Here is a 19,085-nt window from a genome sequence, read left to right on the forward strand (position 1 = left end):
CTGACACATCAATTATCGGTGTTTTACACACTAACAATACACAGCTTTGATATAGATTTTGGAGGTGAAATAAAGCTCCTGTCTCAACATATACGCTACTGGGATACACTGATAGCAAGTTTTTCATTGCGGGCAAGCTCATCTCTGGGTAGTTCGTCTACAGCTCCAGTATGATATTAGTTTCTATATAATTTTATGCTGATTAAGCTTATTGCGCATTCTCTGTTGAAGTGCAATTGTTTCTTCAAATTGACTGAGGCTTGCAGATAACTCTGCTAAAATGATTCCTTCCACTGTTTTCTACAAACATCATGTCCCTTGTTTTTTTATAACCACCACAAATTCCTCATATATTGTACTATCTCCACATTCCGACCCCACGCGCTTAACATTGGTAGCCTATACATCCCCGTCTAAACTCTGTGATATCATTTCATAATATTTTCATTGCTCCTGTTCAATGCCCTGAGGTCATGGGTATTGGCAGTGGTTCCGATTGGTGGCCCCAACCCCAAGCGTTTTGGAGGTCTGTGGTTATCTTCGTAGCTGATGGAGCGCTCTTCTTTTTTTTTTTTTTGAGTGGGAATATCAAAATCACTAATTGTACATCTATTGGAGGATTCGTCGAAGAATATGATTATGTGCCGTTTAGATTTACAAACAATATAATGAAGAATTAAGCATCATGTGGGTGCACATGTCAAATTTGGATCACATTAATTGTATATAATGTAGATTCTGGTGACTGATGTCACGAAAATTATGAAAAGTATTACAATTTAAGAATAGTAAACAGCACATATACACATCTGGTCAAATAAATATGCCAAGTTTCATAAAGATATCTAGAACGATTTTGTTCCATTAGCGAAGTCTGAGTTGAATTATGATGAATGCACAGATCGATGATAAAAATCGTATAAAATGCTGATAATTAAGATTTATAACAGCAAGAGGCAAATATTTACTACTCATTAGATATGCATATACAACGATGCAGAAGCATATGGTTCCAATTTTTAGTTCTGCTCTAGAAACGAAAGTGTGATATTAGAAAGATGGATAAACAATCAAACTAATAAAACCAAAACATTTCACAACGCAACGTTTGATGATCAGACTTGGACATTTTATGGATGGTGCCGTATAAACGTGCCACCTGAGAAAATATTTTGCTCGTGGTCGATCTTTTATAATAATTAATTGATGGAAAGGTACAGAAATAGATGCATATTTTAGCATTGGAATTAATAGTTTTTATTTCTTTGTTATTTTGCTCTTTTCGAGAAAATGGTGTGATCATTGTCGATAGTAATGATCATGCTTTAATTATTTTCCTAAATAGTCTACCAAAGAACGTCGATATCACAAACGTAGACACTAAACCTACTTGTTAGGATTGTTATTTTTCTTTTGGTTTAAGTTATTAAATTAGATGAAATTCTTATTTCCTCATTCACTGTGAGAAAATGTTTATAGGATAATAAGAATAGTTTCATCTTGACATAGAACATGAATCAATAGTATTGTAATTATGTGTAGTCATCAGTGATGGCGTGTGGTATAAAATTGTAAAAACAAGTGTCGGCCTCTGTATCGAGGGGTAATGACTAGTTGAAGGAGGGGCCAAGTGAGCAAATTTCTACCAGGAAAATTAAAATATTGTATTTCCTTAAATAATCGACACGCTACTAGTCTAAAAGATATTCCAGTTTAAAGAAATAAATGAAACTTTTTTTTTTGTTACTGAAAGTATTGATAATGGAGATATGGTTAGTTACACGCACAAAAACATGAAAAGTATTACAACTGAAGTATAGTTAACGGCACATATATACATTTTGTCAAATAAATATGCCAAGTTCCTTCATGATATCTTGAACCATTTTAACGTTCTGCTACGAGAATATATATATATGCAAGATGGACACGTGGATATAGAGACAAACCGAGCAAAAATGTTATAAATACTGAAAGTGAAGAATCGTGAATATTAAGCTGCACATGAATTTCATAGCTATCTTTCACAGTTATGGGATTTTGCAGTTGCAGCAAGTGTGAATCTTGAAGAGACGTGCTGCCAGACAGACGAAAAAACACAATGAACAAATTCAAACTAACTAAATAATTCCAAATAGGGAAAAACACATATAGACCATTATTATAAAATGAATAATTCATGTTATAGCGATTGCATGAATGGTTTTAGAGTTCTGAACCGTACTCGAACTCTCGACGATGATAATGATGACGAGGATGGACGAGGATGGACCCAGTAAAGACAATGTATGAGCGGAATAGACAATAACGATACAGTCAAGAAGGCATGCAGGAAACCATATCAAGAGGATAGCTAAATATTTCTTCATCAAAATAATATAAAATTGGCATATATATATATATATATATATATATATATATATATATATATATATATATATGTTGGGTACCTTTATAATATAATGTGAATGGAATTAACTAAATTACTAGTGCCAAAACGCAGGAATAGAACTGCATAACCCTATATTATGACGCATGTCTCTAAACATTGTAATTTATTTATTTTGTTGACATCATTATAATGTGTGGCTAGATTCTGTACCAATAATGTTTGCTCAAATTTTCTTTTAGATCATCATCTTCTAGCTATATTTGTTTAGCATATTAGCTAACTTTCAGTATGGTGTCTTTTTCAAATCAAGTCCAAGCAAATAATTATTTTGCTTATGATATGAATCTTTCTAGGAAAAATCAAAAGGCTGCTCTGGCATAAATATGGAAAATTTCACTTAGAACCTGAATACCTGCTGGAACTTGAATTTCGCAAACTTTCAACCCAGCTGACCATTGAGAGGTGATGTTTAAGTATTGTCCGTATAGAGTGTTATTGCATTTAATGACATATTCCTTTCTATCATTTGTGTCATCAACCGAACCACATAGTACTGCTTGGTTACCATCAGAAACACTGACAGCAAATGCCGGAGGAACGTCAGCTGAAATGAAAGCTTTGTGTATTGATGGGACTTTCAACGCAGTAAATTTTGCTGATACATGCTTATCGCAAATGTAAGATGTTACAGATTTTAAAGAATTGCAAGCACGCTTGTTGTATTGATAAATGCATTGAAGCTTGCTTAATAATAATAATAATAATAATAATAATAATAATAATACATTTTAGCTAGCTTTTACCATCATCTTAATTATTATTAAAACATTATTTATTAACACGGCTACCAGTTGTTTCAGTCAATCTTCAGCTCGTGGAAGCTAATTTTGGTCTATGACCAAATATTAGTTACACCTCGTTTAATGTGCCCCTTTAAAGTAGCAACTAAATAGTCATATGCACAAATATATAATTGCAAGACATGTATCATACCTGATTTAGAAAAGGCAATATTAACTTCAGTGATCTTCACATCCCGCCGGAACGACACCGTAACGTATGCAGGATTAATTATCGTTTGTGTTTCATTTGGACAGCTGTCGCTTGTTCCATCCACAATGGTGGCTGTATTTTTCAAGTGGTTGCTATTGACAATTGCATGATATGCAATGTTGACTGTAATAAAGAGGTGAAAAGAAGTACATAAATTGTAAACATCCTAAACACCGTCATTTTAGTTTCTATTTCATTTCTTTAAACGCACGATAGCAGCATAGAATATTAAAAAAGGATTTTGAAATAAAGACTTCTCAATGAAAACTAAATGAAATGTGCATGCTTCTTCCTATATTGAATCAATTTCTCACTATACTTGATAGTTTGGTATAAGTAAGCGGTCTCTTTATAAATGAGTGTTCAAACTCTAGCTTAACACCTACGAGAAAGGCTGCATTGCTAAAACTATTAGATGCCAGAATATGTGATTCACTGGCTACAAGTTTTGTTTGATAACTGCTGCAAGTTGCTAAATACATCATAGCTATAGACAAAATATTGTAGCACAAAACAGAGTTATTGACTGGTATCAAAGCTGCTAAATTAAATCGTTGACTGACAGGGCCAAGTGTTGACAAGAGTCGGTTTTTAAAGGACTCAACAGAGACAGCTTGTGTATGATACAGGTATGGACAAAGAGGCAATTCCATTGGCTGCGTTTAGTTCAAAGATATTTTCGTTATAACCAATACCATTGGAATAGGATAAAATATTTCAACAATTCATTGTCGCCTTTCACATATAAAGAATACATTCTAATGCAACATATTTTAAGATTACTCTCATATTTATAAAATTAGCTTCATCAATACAAATTAGAACAAACCTATTGAAGAAAGAAAAAGAGGGGATTCAAAAGGGTAAAATAGATAAGAATATAGATCCAATGTGATAGACACAGGAAATATACAAGCCTAGTCGTGATCAAAACGTTCTGTAGTTTTAATATATATTTCAAGTGCCAAACCAGTAATTTGATTTTCCTCCTTCGTAGCTTGAGACTGGCTCAAACTTAAAAAGTTCAAGATGAAATTAAAATTAAAATTTAATTAAATTGCTTTACTTGAACTAATAATATGTTCCATTTCATAACATACGTTTGACATAAATATAAATAATGCTCTTTGGTATCTGTATAATCTACATATATGCAGATGGAAGTGTTGCTTAAACCTACTCTGTCGAGATACTGTCATAGCGAGCTGAACGTATTCCGCAGATTTGCATGCATACTAGCTATCTGCCTATCACCGTGCCTAAAAGTTTGAAAGTATTTGTTTCTTGAAGCATTGATCGTTTGAAGTCTCCTAAAGACATAATCTGGGCTTTTCGGTATACGAACAGAAAAAGATTACTAGAAATAAATATCGTTGCAATTCCCTCCATTAAGTTTTGTTTTGTTGGGACTGACACGAGTTATAAACCTACGATAGGCTATACATGTTCCTCTGTATAATATATGGAGGTAGAAGACATTAGGAAGAACCAATTTCCCACGAGAAGCTACTGGTAAGCTTTTCAATATCCCGTTTGGTCGAAGCGAGACTCACGCAAATATAAGATGTGTGATGGATCTCTAACTGCAAACGCATTAGACCACTCGACCACCCGAGGACTCCCACCCTCATCAAGTAATGGTACTGCAATTGAACATTTTCAAGAGTTTAGGCAAGGGAAGAGAGAAGTTTGCTCAGGGATAATGACTGATGATATTTTGTGTCTAATGATATGCTGATCACAAAGTTTCGTAGATCTGGAGGTCATCTGGCAATGTATTGCCTAAAATGTATATACAGAATAGAAATAACCCAAATATAATAAATGTTTAAACCACTATTTGGTTTTCAATGCATTATTATTTTTGTTATTTATTATTATTATTATTATTATTATTATTATTAATGAAAAGATGTGTTGCGTCGATTGTATGATTAATTAAAAAAAATGAATAAATGGGCGTGATTCATATATTTGCCACACAAATATAAACACATATAAATCACTTCATATTGTTATATGCGTTCATAGAATGAATACTATCTACGGTAATATCTAAGATTACGTCGAGAAAGTCGCTCGAAAGTATTTGAAACCATATCTGCACGCATATGAAATCAAAGTTATTTTTCATTCCGAGACGAGAACCCCACAAAACACTGGCATTTGTATTAGCGCGTAATTTCAGATCTCACCGTCACCTTTGCACGAAACAAGTAGCATTACAAATCTAATCAAAATTTTCTATCAGAAAGAAGAAAATGATTTGAAAAGCATTACTTATCGCTTCAAATTATTAGAAGACAGTTCCTTTAAAACTTCAATAATTACAGTAAAAGGATATTTGCAGCAATAAACAATTACTTTATGTGCTGAAAGTCCATAATATATTTGCGTATAACATTAATCAGAATACAGGAAAAATATTCTGCGCATTTTAGAAAACTTTTAAATTTTTCTGAGATTTGACCAATGCATGAAATTGTATAGCATTCAAGTATAATTTGGCTGCTTTGAATTGTCTCGTATATAATACTGGAGAACAGTTTTTTAAAAACAAATGAACGGCATACATGAATATCGGTATGGAACCTGACTTATTTTCTGTGTGTGTAAATCTATCCAATTAAATATAGCTGAAGGGCACTAATGTAAGCACGATGTCTCCGGATATTGTTTTCTCATATTCCTATATGTGTATGATGGTGGTTTCCATAGTGCAGTACAGGTGCAGGACTAATATATCATAACTCAAACGTTAACCTGACTCGTTAAAAGTTTAAAATTTCTACTATGTGCATCGTGTCCATAATTTAGCCAGGAACTTCGCAATTTCCATTATCACTTGAACATTCTTCCATAATAATCCAAATATATATTAATTGCAGTAGATATAATAACTACCACGAGTAGCGGTTGAAGTTAAGTGTCCCTCAAACTGATCGACCTACCGATATTAACGGCTTCTTTAGGCCAATTTCGAGTTGAGAAAACAAATTAGGATTTAAGTCCGCATTTTTCGTCCACAAATGTGATCAATCATTATTTCGTTAGTCTCTAATGTAGGATAAAAAAAGTTCACCCTTGGGTTTAAAATGATGCGTCGGACAACGCATCTTGCCTGGTACAAAACTCCGATGATCGGGTTGAATTTTCCTCTCCTCCGCCAATGCATATACAGGATTAGATAAATCTCTACAAATATGTCTGATTTTATGGTACTTTGATACATTACGCGTACTTACCGTACTGACATCCGGATCCCATCCATCCACCATCACATTCACCGTTGTTAGGACAAGCTCCTGTCACCCTGTCACACTGATTTATTCCGCAGTGACACAGGTATTCACATGTTGGTCCAAAGCGAGCAAGACTGTGATTCCCTCTGACACAGTCCTCGGCTGAAATGTATGCAATTAAGTTTTAAACACTGACTATGCAACGATAACTTGCAGTAATATCTTTTAATGTCGCTAGAACACTGATGTGGTCGTCAGTTTTGATGGGGCGGAGAGGTTTTATATATTCGCTTATTTCTTTTGCTAGGGTTGAATCTTACAGACCTAAACAACGAACATGATTCTGCACAATTATATATCCAGGTCTCAAAACATCATTGAATAAAGTAGATTGTATATGTTAAAGCCAGCTGACACAGTATCAACAGTTAGCATTTTCGTGACAAAACGAATGCAGGTTTCAACATATGAAGACAATTCGTAACAACAGGGACAGCTCAGTTTCTGTATAGAAGAGCTCAAGTGGGCATGAGATAATAGTGAATTTATGAAACGAGCTAAATAATTGTCATCCCTTTTGCGAGAATTGATTTGAATAAAAATATAAAATTAGACAAGGAGATTGCTAAATGTAGTATTAAATCATTACCCATTAGTTTATCACGCAAATTTTATTTAGAATGGAAAGAGTCTAGATAGAAAGAAAAAGCAAAACGATTTCAGAATAAGGTTCAACTCTGGCTCAGTTGCTGCACCTTTCTATTCTTGCGCAAAATGTAATATATATCGAGAAGTGAATTAAATACAAGTGGACAATTGGATCACTACTAATATTCAGAAGGAGATTTGTAGTTAAAAATCGCATTTCAAAGAGCAACTGTTCATCCAACCGTTAGAAAACGTGCCATGGACGTGACTTTGCAAAAATGTATCATTCCGAAATTACTGTCACAAAGTACACTCGGTCATGTTAGCTGGAGTAGTTATGGCGTCATATACATGGATTTCAAGAGACTGTTTACAACACTTCCATCGAAACGTAAGTTGATCTCTCTATATACTTTGACCACATATGCTGTATTATATATGGCAGAAGAAATAGCATTAAAATTGTTGGATCTTTGGTTATGGAACAATGCTATTATTGAATAACATCTGACCTGTTAAAACAGCAGTATCTGTCGAAATTCTCCTATTGACAACATGCATTTGTTTGAAATACACTTTATTTTTAACAGCTGAATTTATAATAGCAAAGAGGATAAGCTCAATGAAATATTGGGTCGGAATACACATTTGTTCATTTAGCAGAATTGTGCCGTCTAATTTGTTCCCATGCTTCGTCAAACAGTTAAAATATTATGTGGCATATTGATACGCTTGGCATATTTCTTATTTGTAACGATGAATAGAGAATTAATATTCACAACATACAATTATTTGGGCTCTTAGAAATATAAACATGTCCCTTAAATTTTAGACATTCCTCAACTCGTTTTTCAAGAATGAAAGGATCTTTAGTATACACATTTAAAAGGTTTCAGCTATTTTTCATCGTCTCTTCAAGGCCCGTAAAAATCGAATTATTGTTTGATATATCTTAAGGAAGATCATATAACATTATCCTGTCCCAAAACAAGGAGAAATGTAGTGAGACTGTAGCTCGATTCTATCGATACACAATTATTCAGACGCGAATGCGCCATACATGGTTTATGATCGCAAGATACATATGCCGTTCTATGTACTCATGACGATTGTTACCTATTTTTCGGATCAGACTATGACCCTTACAAATATTATACTAGAAATTCAAAGCGGCAAATCACTTTGGTCAACCTTCATTTGCGTGTTTGGCCGTTGTTACGAAACTAAGTCGCGAAGACAAATAAAGCTAAGAAAAGGTGAAAATGTAATGTACTTCTTTTTTCTTGTCGAATTTGCTTTTCTATTCGACACATGTTTAAAGAATGCAAGTGAATACAACCCTGATTTTCAGCGACAGCTTTGTAAGATTAAAATTCAGCTAATTCTCCGATAACAAGTTTAAAGGTAATGATCCTATCGCATCTGATATTGTTCTCACTTACGAAAACTGTGTTACATCCTATGAAGTATTTTTCAGAATTACTTAAGTTATTTAAATGTGATTGCTCCATTTAGCACAAAGATGCTATATCATGCATATTATGTGAAGAAGATGTGCCCATTAATATCAAGTTAAGGAAAATAATAATAATAATAATATGCAAGCTGCATGAAATGCTTGCCAGTAATTTTGTTTGTCTTGTGTATTTCCCTTGGATAATATCTTTCAAACCGATAGTTTTAGAAACTGACTAAAATAGAATGATTGAAGTTAATGAATGGCCAAAGGCAGGTACAGATACATTTATATTGATGGAGAAATCAAGTGAAAGGATCATGAGAAAACAATAATTAATTTGCAATTGGTGCCAAATGAACCAATGACAAGCAATCTAACAGCTGAGAGAAAGTTTGTAGATTGATAAATAAGAATAAATATTCGAGAATCCGTTAAATAAGAGAATTTCTACACTTTAAATGTTATCGCACTTGATAGCCACTGCCAAATCCTTACGGAACTGACGATGTAAAGCTGTAACAAGATAACCGGGTGGGATTTCGGATTTACAACAGAACACTTTTGATGGTGATACAAATACAATGTTTAATAACGAACGACATGAATGAGCAATTAATTTTGATTAATGTGTGCGTGTATATGATCCAAATATTGGATCAATTAAAATAAAACGCAAGGACGTAATAACGAAAATACAAATAAACGACCTTACACAGTACAAGGACAATGGGTAAATGATTCACGGTGATTTCAGAACGAAAAGATCGATGGGTTTTACTCAGTAAAACAAAATGTAGTATTTTTCTCATATAGTAAAATGCATTCACTCAAATCGTGAAATTATGTAAACAAAAGGGACATATATACAAATTATCTTTACAGTCCCAAAACCACACTGGGTTTTAGAAATCCGCAAAATTAACCCACGGCTAAACGATTACATCCGTCACCAGCACAAGCGGCCACCAGTCACACTGGCAAAACAAGCCGTTAGTATTCCAGATTAGTCAATCAAGCAATCAGTGCCCACCAGTCTCGGTCAGCAACTCCCGATCACCTGCTTCTCGACCAGCAACACCGTTTATTAAGCTCAACGGCTGCTATGGTTCAGCTTCACAGCTGCTATGGTAGACTTCTATAGTTAGCTCTGCAGCTGACACCATGTCGACTCCGATGACTCCGATAACTCGGATCGCTCTCGTCACTCGGGTCACTCTGATCACTCGGGTCTGTCCGACCACTCAGACCACTCCGGTCACTCTGGTCATTCTGTGATTACTCAGATCACTCGGGTCATTCGGGTCAGTCCGACCACTCCGATCACTTAGTCATTCTCTGATCACTCATGTCAGCTGAAAATACATCTAACACCGTGTACGGGCATATGCGATCAAATGTAATGACGTTATATACAGTAAAAGTGGACGACACCAGAAATACGGCCATCATTGATAGAGAACTCACCAGACTAAATAGCTGCCCTCCAGAAAACCCGGCTCGTCTCTATTGGCTCCCTCAGAGAGGAAAACTACACCTTCTTCTGGAAGGGTCGAGATCCTGAGGAGCCCTGCCAGCACGGATTGGGTTTCGCCATCAAAAACAATCTCCTGGCCTCTGTCGGACCTCCCACAGGGGGCACTGAGGGTCTCTTGTCCATCCGCCTCATCACTGCTGCAGGTCCTGTCAACATCATCAGTGTCTACGCCCTCACCCTCACGTCTTCAGAAGACACAAAGGATCAGGTCTATGGGCAGCTGGACGAACAGATCAAAGGATTCCCCAAACACGAACCACTATTCCTCCTCGGCAACTTTAATGCTAGAGTAGGTGCGGACCACAAGTCATGGCCTACCTGCCTCGTATATCATGACACTGGATAGACCAACGAAAACGGTCAGAGACTGCTGTAGCTGTGCACCTACCATGGTCTATGCGTCGCAAACACCTTCTTCAAGTGTAAGCCACAACACAAAGTGACATGGAAACACCCCAGGTCTCATCGCTGGCACCAACTCGACTTGGTCATCACCAGGCGCTCTGCCCTTAACAGCGTCCTCTCCACTACAACCTACCACAGTGCAGACTGCGACGCCGACCATGCCCTCGTGAGCAGCAGGGTGCGACTAGAGCCACACACACTATACCGCTCAAAACCAAAAGGACACCCTCGCATAAACAATACGCAGATGTCCTCTCTAAGGTTGAGAAGTATGTGTCCGCCCTGGACAAGGCTCTCCAGGACCTGCCAGAGCACGATGATATAGCCAAGTGTAACGCCATGAAGGGTGACATCTACAGTACAGCCATGTCCACGTTTGGCAAGAAGGAACGACCCAGCCAGGACTGGTTCAACGCACACCTATCAAGGATGGAACCACTAATCGAGGAGAAACGAAAAGCCTTCATAGCTTACAAAAAATGCCCTAATTAACGAACGCTTGCTGCTCTCAGAAGTGCCCGAAGCAACACCCAACGCATTGCTAGACAGTGTGCGAACGATTACTGGCAACAACTGTGTGAAGGGATCCAGCTCAGCGCCGAGTCCGGAAAGATCCAAGGTAAATACAGTGGCATCATGAAGGCTCTAGGCCCTACAGTGAAAGGGGTCGCTCCCTTAAAATCTCTGATGGGAGATAAGATCACAGACCGTGGTCAACATATGGGCAGATAAGTGGAGAACTACTCAGAGCTATACTCCCGAGAAACGTCAGTCACCGATGCAGCCCTCAGCAGCATAAAGAATCTACCCACCATGGAGGAGCTCGACAAAGTGCCAACCTTAGAGGAGCTCAGCAAAGCTATCGACTCCCTCCCAAACGACAAAGCACCAGGTAGTGACAGCATCCCGCCCGAAGCTATCAACATTGCTTCAACCGCTGCATGTGCTACTTTGCCTCTGCTGGGAGGAAGGAGCAGTTCCCCAATACATGAGCGACGCCACAATTGTGACCCTTTACAAAAACAAGGGCGACCGCAGTGACTGTAATAATTACAGAGGGATCACGCTCCTGAGCATCGTTGGTAAAAGTGTACGCCCGCATCATACTCAGCAGGCTGCAGTTGTACCCGGAATCCCAGTGCGGCTTCAGAACAGGCAGGTCGACGACAGACATGATCTTCTCCCTACGCCAACTCCAAGAGAAGAGCAGAGAGCAAAGTCAACCACTCTACATGATGTTCATCGACCTCACCAAAGCTTTTGACTTGGGCAGCAAGAAGGGCCTTTTGAACTTCTGAGTAAGATCGGTTGCCCCCCCCCCCCCCCAACTCCGCAGCATGATAATCTTATTCCATGCAGATATGAAGGGAACAGTCCTGTATGATGGATCCTCCTCAACCTCCTTCCCAATTAACAGTTGTATGAAGCAGGGCTGCGTGCTGGCGCCAACCCTTTTCTGGATCTTCTTCTCCCTGCTCGACTCGTCTACTGATGGCATAATCTACACACCAGGTCTGACGGTAGGCTGTTCAACCTGGCACGACTGCGCTCAAACACCAAAGTGATGGCTGTGCTCTTCAGGGAGATGCTCTTTGCAGATGACGCAGCACTTCTGGCCCACACCGAGGAAGCCCTCAAGAGACTAGGAGACCGTTTCGCTAATGCCTGCATTGCAGATTGGGCTCACCATCAGCTTGGAAAAGACATATGTCAGCGTACAAGATACCACCATTGCCCCTTCCATAAAAATCGACGATGTCACCCTGGAAGCAGTCAAAAACTTTACCTACCTGGGGTCAACCATCAGCAACACTCTCTCGCTTGATATGGAGCTGGACAGAAGGCTTGGAAAGGCAAACACCATCATGGCACGACTAACGAAGAGGGTGTGGGAAAACAACGCGCTGACAGAGCACGCCAAGGTCCAAGTCTACCAGACCTGCATTCTCAGCACCCTTCTATATGGAAGTGAGACCTGGAGTACCTACATGAGGCAAGAGCGCTGGCCCAACCCCTTCCATATACGGTGCCTAAAACGCATCCTGAAAATCAGCTGGCAAGACCGTGTTCCACACAGCGAGATCCTGCAGCGTGCAAGTACCCCTAGCATGTACTCCCTGCTGAGTAAACGCCGCCTTCGATGGCTGGGACATGGAGGATGGAAGGCTGCCAAAGGACATTCTATATGGACAGCTTGCCACTGGCATGAGAAGAGTCGGCCGCCCCTCACTCCGTTTCAAGTATGTGTGCGAGAGGGACGTGAAGGAATGCGACATTTCAACCGATGGCTGGGAAGTGCTGGCCGAGGACCGAGGCACCTGGAGACTGATGGTAAACAAGGGCATATCAGTCGCTGATGTGAGGAGAGGCCAGTTGGCTGCAGAGAAACGTGAGAGAAAGGATAAAGCGGCAGCAACCACAGTAACTCAGACTTCCCAGTATGTCTGCACCAACTGCAAGAAGGACTGTCACTCAAGTATAGGCCTGCACAGCCACAGCAGGCGATGCCAACATCCCAGAGACAGACAACACCTTAAGGGCGAAATTGGCATGGTCTCTATAGACTGAGTCGCCAATGATGATGATATACGGCATGATTACAAAACAACAAACAGGTTCAGATGTAAACTAACCGTAACAGACAATAATCCTACGGTACTAAACCTTTCTTAAAAATGCAGCATTATATTCATAATACAAATCCCTTGCTAAGTCACAAACAAGAATATAACATATTTGCATTATACTACGTAAACCGAAGCTACATAGCAAACATACAAAATTAAATGTGGTAGTGCAATAGTTTTAACTTATACAAAATAAATTAATAATTCACATACCTCTGCAGCAGAAGATGTGCAACTCCTTAAAGGAGACAGCTCACTGACAAGACGTTCCGTAATGTTAAGTTTTAATCTTACGGTGGGGCATTTATGCACAAACGAAGTCGTCACACATTGTCTGTGCTTTGGAAGCATTCGGTTTTTCCCATTGAGAAAACCTCGCACGTGCAGCATAGGATGAACCGAACTCACTATTTCGAAATATTGTACATTATACATAAACCACCCTCGGGTATCGTTGTACACAAAAAAGAAACCTGAGTACATGTATTTAACAAATAAAGGGATTTACACAATTCCGTGACAAAACCTTGTTTAAAAACTGAACAATATTGCGTTTCTTTTTTTTTCTTGAGATGCTTCCTTACCCTAAAATAACCAAGTATCTCAATGTATGTGCTACGTGAAAGAGTTATCCTATGTATTTCGTCCTGTAGTGTAGTGGTAATAGGCATTATTGGGAAGAATAATATGACTTTCAACACTGAATAAGTTCAGCAGTAAACTAACTGTCAGGTTTATTTCATATAGTAGTTTTAACCAAAGTAATTTCTCTCTTTTACCTATTTAAGTTTCTCGAAAATATTAAACAAACGTTAATCAATTATTTTGTTTACATAATATAACACGACGTTTCCACTAACGGTGTATTAGTCAGTATTAATCTTCTGCTCACCAAGTTTCACGATTTATGGTAGCTTAGTAGATAAATAACATGGCACAAAATCTCCTGACTCCATGAGCTAAATGTTAAAAGGCTAAAACGCAAGCCAGTTATATATGAAATATTGGTGATAATGACCTTCTATTATTATAAGGGTAACGAATTAATAAAGACGCATATAATCCTATATGTTGACATTCGTAGCACAAACAGAGCCTGAGCAATGTCATTTTCAATAAATGAAAATAAATTCGGTGAAGTTTGAAATATCGGTCTCAGTGACCTACTTTGTGTTGAAAATATAGAAGATGCATTATCTCACTATTTTTATTATGACAAGTATGACTATGTATGTATACAGGAGCAAAATACTTGCCGAAATGAGAATATTACTCGGATAATGAGGAACTGCAGAAAATGATAATCCTTCTACATTAAGAGTACAAATTAAAAAAGTAAAAACAGCGAATGCGATTTTATATATGTCTATGAGTATTTTTTTAGGGAAAGCATGGTTGGAATAATTAATACATTAATTAAAGTATTTAGGTTAATTTCAAGCACAACAGACAACCCTTTTTAAGAAAAGCTGTACCCATAATTCGTCTTTCTTTGGTTGGTTGCGACAGCCAAGAATTAATTTGAACATTCTCGAATGACAAAACATCTCATACACAAACAAATAGTGACCTTGTGAATGATTATAGTTCACTATTATAGTCACAAATATGTATACTTCTGATTTTTCCTCAGCGGTGCTGATTTTGATAAATGGACCTTGCAGTAGCTCGTGTACGCAAGAGCCAAACTGTTCGTTCATTTAAAGCTAGGTTACTCACTTTATCTCAGTGATTGTTTAACTAGAAAGTCGTTTGTCCAAAGAAATTTAATTTTCAGAGCTAATGGAAACAAATGAAAGGCAATGTATAGGTTTAATTTGTTAATAATTTATAAACACAAATCTTGTGTATTCTGTACCTTAAAATTAAGTGTGTTTGTGTTTGTGTTCGTGTCAGGGGACACAACATCACATGATATGCAGATTTTATTCAACGTGTAATTTATGACCTGTTAGTTGACAATATATACGACTCACCGTTTCACTTACTCATTGATTTAATTTTGTTGGCATAATTATATAATTTCTGAAGCACTTTGATTTGTTCCCTTGGTAATAAAAGTTAATTTCTTGTGACACGCCATTGCATATTATTGCAGTCCAAAGGATGCCACTAACCGCAGATCCTGACACAGTGGCCAATGTGGAAACACTGTAAATGTCCATATGTCTCTTCATCCTACATTAGTGTATATGTGGCTATATGGTAGGGATCATGATACGTGCAACTTAGACGCAAAGGGCATGTCATCTACCTGATGGGTATGAAGTAGAGTTTAAGATTGGAACTCAGGAGCATGTATTTATCCATCCCATTACATTTATATATATTGAGAAGATGGAGATCTTAACAGTTTTCAAGTTGTGACGAAGGGACAAGATTCGTCTCTCCAACAGTAATATACAGGGACTGTATTAGATATGTATCCGATTCGTCTCCCCGAGTCCTTCAAATGCAATTTAATGTTTTGGGTAGAGGTCTGGCACTTATTTTTAAAAGCGAATTCCCTCACTCAATACCTGGAAAAAATTCGCTTTCTGCCTTATAATAAAATAGCATCATCGTATACTCATTATAGTATTTTAAAACAATTAATTTCCCTCAAAAGAAAATCTACCCCTCCACCTACGAAACTTAAATGGTCATTACCTCAAAAAAATACGAACCTGATATGTGGATATTAAATGTTGTATATGTTGCAACAAGAAAACACTGTAACTAAAGTTGGATAATTAAGATTACAAAATAGTTGATAGCCTGTACAAGATAATGTGTTGACATTATAGAGCTCGTTGATTTAAATAGGAAGTGTTAACCATTAAGTCTACGATTTACTAGCTACACCATTGTTATAACAAACAGGTAAACTTTGAGTGGGATGCAAACACAACAGAAAAATATTTATCAAAGCAGGCTCTCATAAAAATGGCTTTATTATTAGTAAGTAAACATAAAGCGCACTTAAGAAATGAAAGCATATTTAGTGGACTTGAGAAACTCAAAAGGAAAAAAACTGCTCTCGTGAAAAACTTCGGATGATTCTTGGTCTCTTAAAGAAGTATAAGTACTGAACACATCAACATATGCTTGTAAAGAAGTATAAAAATATTATTTTTGTTTGATTTTACAGAAATGGGATTTGTCCTTACTGTACTTCACCATATCCCATTTGGCCTTCACAATTCCATACGTAGCACGTGTTGTACATGCAATTTAAGGTTCATAGCTAAATCAATATTTGCAAGATTCAAAATTAATGTACGACAACACAAAATTCTTATACAAAAGCTAATTTTTAATTTTTGGGCATGATAAATTAAACCGATGTACCGGAACAGTGAAAAAGTCCTGTAGCAATTAGTATTGCGCGGGGCTGGCTTGTGGTAGATGATTCCCTATGTCCAAAGGCTAAAGAGTACTTGAAAGTACAAATACTATAAATAATATGCATATAATTAATAAATAACCTCGCGTTTAATAGACCGTAATCTTCCATTTGCTTGCTTACATCAGTAAGACTTCAAATCTGAATATCAGCGCTTCATACCATTCACCAGAAACAGGGCCCAATTACTTAATACAAAGAATTATTCTTATATCCAACTATTAAATACTTGCACATAATAGCATCCCGAAAATTAGTTATGTTAAGAAATTAGGGACGGTCCATTGTATGAAACTAATCCGTGCGAAATTAAGGTCTCTTCAATATCATTCATAATTACATCTGCTCCTCAGAATTGACTTATTACTCGGTTAAAGAAATATTTTCCGAACAGCATCTTCCCATAATTAAATAATTAATCGCTGAACTCTTAAGCAGTTATCGACGAAGACTTAAACACAGAAAGCAAATATCATATTTTTCATTGAATAAATTTATTGCTCCTGCCTCAATGATGACACCTGCTAATTATCATATTTTTCACTGAATAATTTAACGCCCCGGTCTCAATGATGGTACCTGTTAATGTTAAGATTTTCATCTACACTATTTAGGTATATATGACCTTTACAACAACCCTTACCAACACTAGAATCCTTTTCACTAGCCCCAATCTGCGCAATCTCAGCCTTATCTCACGTGCCTAGGAGCCTATGGGAATTTATGTAATTTTCTTTTCTCTGGACACAATTGGAAAACAATGTTACCGTTTGCATTTTTTATGTAATTAGAAAATATCGATGCACATTTTTATTTCCACGTTAAACTGTGCCTGTACATTCACATTCGAAACCCTTAGTAATTGTATGCCCTCACCATATATTACATCCTGAATACTTATATAAAACTGATTAACGCCGAAGTACGCATTCCCCGATCCTTAAAAAGAACTCCATATAAAATGACATGTACCATTCCATAGGCCAGTTAGCGAGACTCATATTTTCATTAGAAATTTCACTATGGACGATATGTAAATGTGAGACGAAACCACGAAGTACTGTACCACACAGAACACGGAGAAATATTTGCATGTGATATATTTCAGTCGATTAAACTTGAGATATTGGCCACTTAAGTAATCATCTCTCTTTTTAGCTTACTTTTCGTTTACTTTTTTGAATATATATCCTTGTAATGTCTAACTATTAGACTGTCCCCTAGCCTCTTTTTAATTTTCATCCGTTTTTAAAGACTACTGTCACAGAAAGATCCATATATATCCAATAACAAAATGTAAGTGGGCTGTTATCCACCACTGTTTTTAGTAATCACACATGAGGTATACAGACCAAGATCACAAGTATTTTTCTCCTATACGTCTTCCTTTCTGTGTGGCAAACATTGGTTTGGATATAAGCCCTCTTGGTACTGCTCAAAGGAAGATGTTGCTTCTTGAGACTATGAGGAGTATGGTGGGATTGTGTATTTGGTGATAGTACATACTGAGCAATGGTGAATTGATGTTAAACTGAATAACCTACAAGAAGAACTTAACTGTAAGTTTGAGTGTGAAAGGTATTTTTATTAGTATATGAATTTTTGGGATTTGGATAAACTGGAAAGTTAGTATTTAAATGACCATGTAAAGAATATATAAGGAATATAATTGTATACTGAAATTCATACTCCTTATTTCGCGATTTTAATCGATCATCAAAATCACGATATAAGGAGTATGAATAAAACTGCGTTCCCTATTTGTGCCAACGGAGGTAAGGATGTATACTTTTCTATCTTACAATTTGAAACCAATCTTTTGTGACTTTTATTAACCACGGGTGTTTGCCTGTATGCATGCGTGTACACCGACCTACTTTTCTGCCTAAATCAATACAAATATATAAGTAGAATTTGTTAAACAGTTTTTGCGTAATTCATATTTTACATGAAAAAGCTGGTCAGGTTTATGTGAACAGATGGCTAATTTTGGCTAGACGAATCTTGGTGACAAAATTGATTGTAACACAAAAAACACATTTTCATGAAAGATTACTCTTGGTGTAAAATCATTACTGCAATAACATTCCCATAGGTACGCGAACCTTAAAACCCAGTCAAATTTAGTCATATGTGACAACCAGTATTCCAGGCACAGATGTACACATACCTTGACTTGAAAGCATGGAGAAGCCGTAGATAACTGCCAGAAGCAGAGGTATCATTCTCCTTCGTGTTTTCAGTGTCTCTACATCAGAAATGAGTTACTATCTCTGGTATTATATACGTTATAATCTGGCAGAATAGCGACAGCATTAGATCCTCGACACAACTGCTCGA

The 19,085-nt window shown here is 37.1% G+C and overlaps 1 protein-coding gene across 1 annotated transcript; it reads right to left on the reverse strand.

Moving 5' to 3' along the window:
- Window positions 1-2,540: 2,540 nt before the first annotated feature.
- LOC149798470 (uncharacterized) lies at window positions 2,541-19,085 on the reverse strand. The gene is made up of 4 exons (XM_089960610.1): window positions 18,916-19,085; window positions 6,691-6,849; window positions 3,386-3,568; window positions 2,541-2,996 (listed from the first exon to the last, which is right to left on the reverse strand). The coding sequence occupies exons 1-4, from the start codon at window positions 18,968-18,970 to the stop codon at window positions 2,752-2,754; spliced, it is 642 nt and encodes a 213-aa protein (XP_089816736.1). The 5' UTR covers window positions 18,971-19,085; the 3' UTR covers window positions 2,541-2,751.

This window comes from Sinohyriopsis cumingii, chromosome 6 (genome assembly GCF_028554795.1).
Source record: "Sinohyriopsis cumingii isolate HCF-2022 chromosome 6, ASM2855479v2, whole genome shotgun sequence".
NCBI classification, from domain to species: Eukaryota; Metazoa; Mollusca; class Bivalvia; order Unionida; family Unionidae; genus Sinohyriopsis; species Sinohyriopsis cumingii.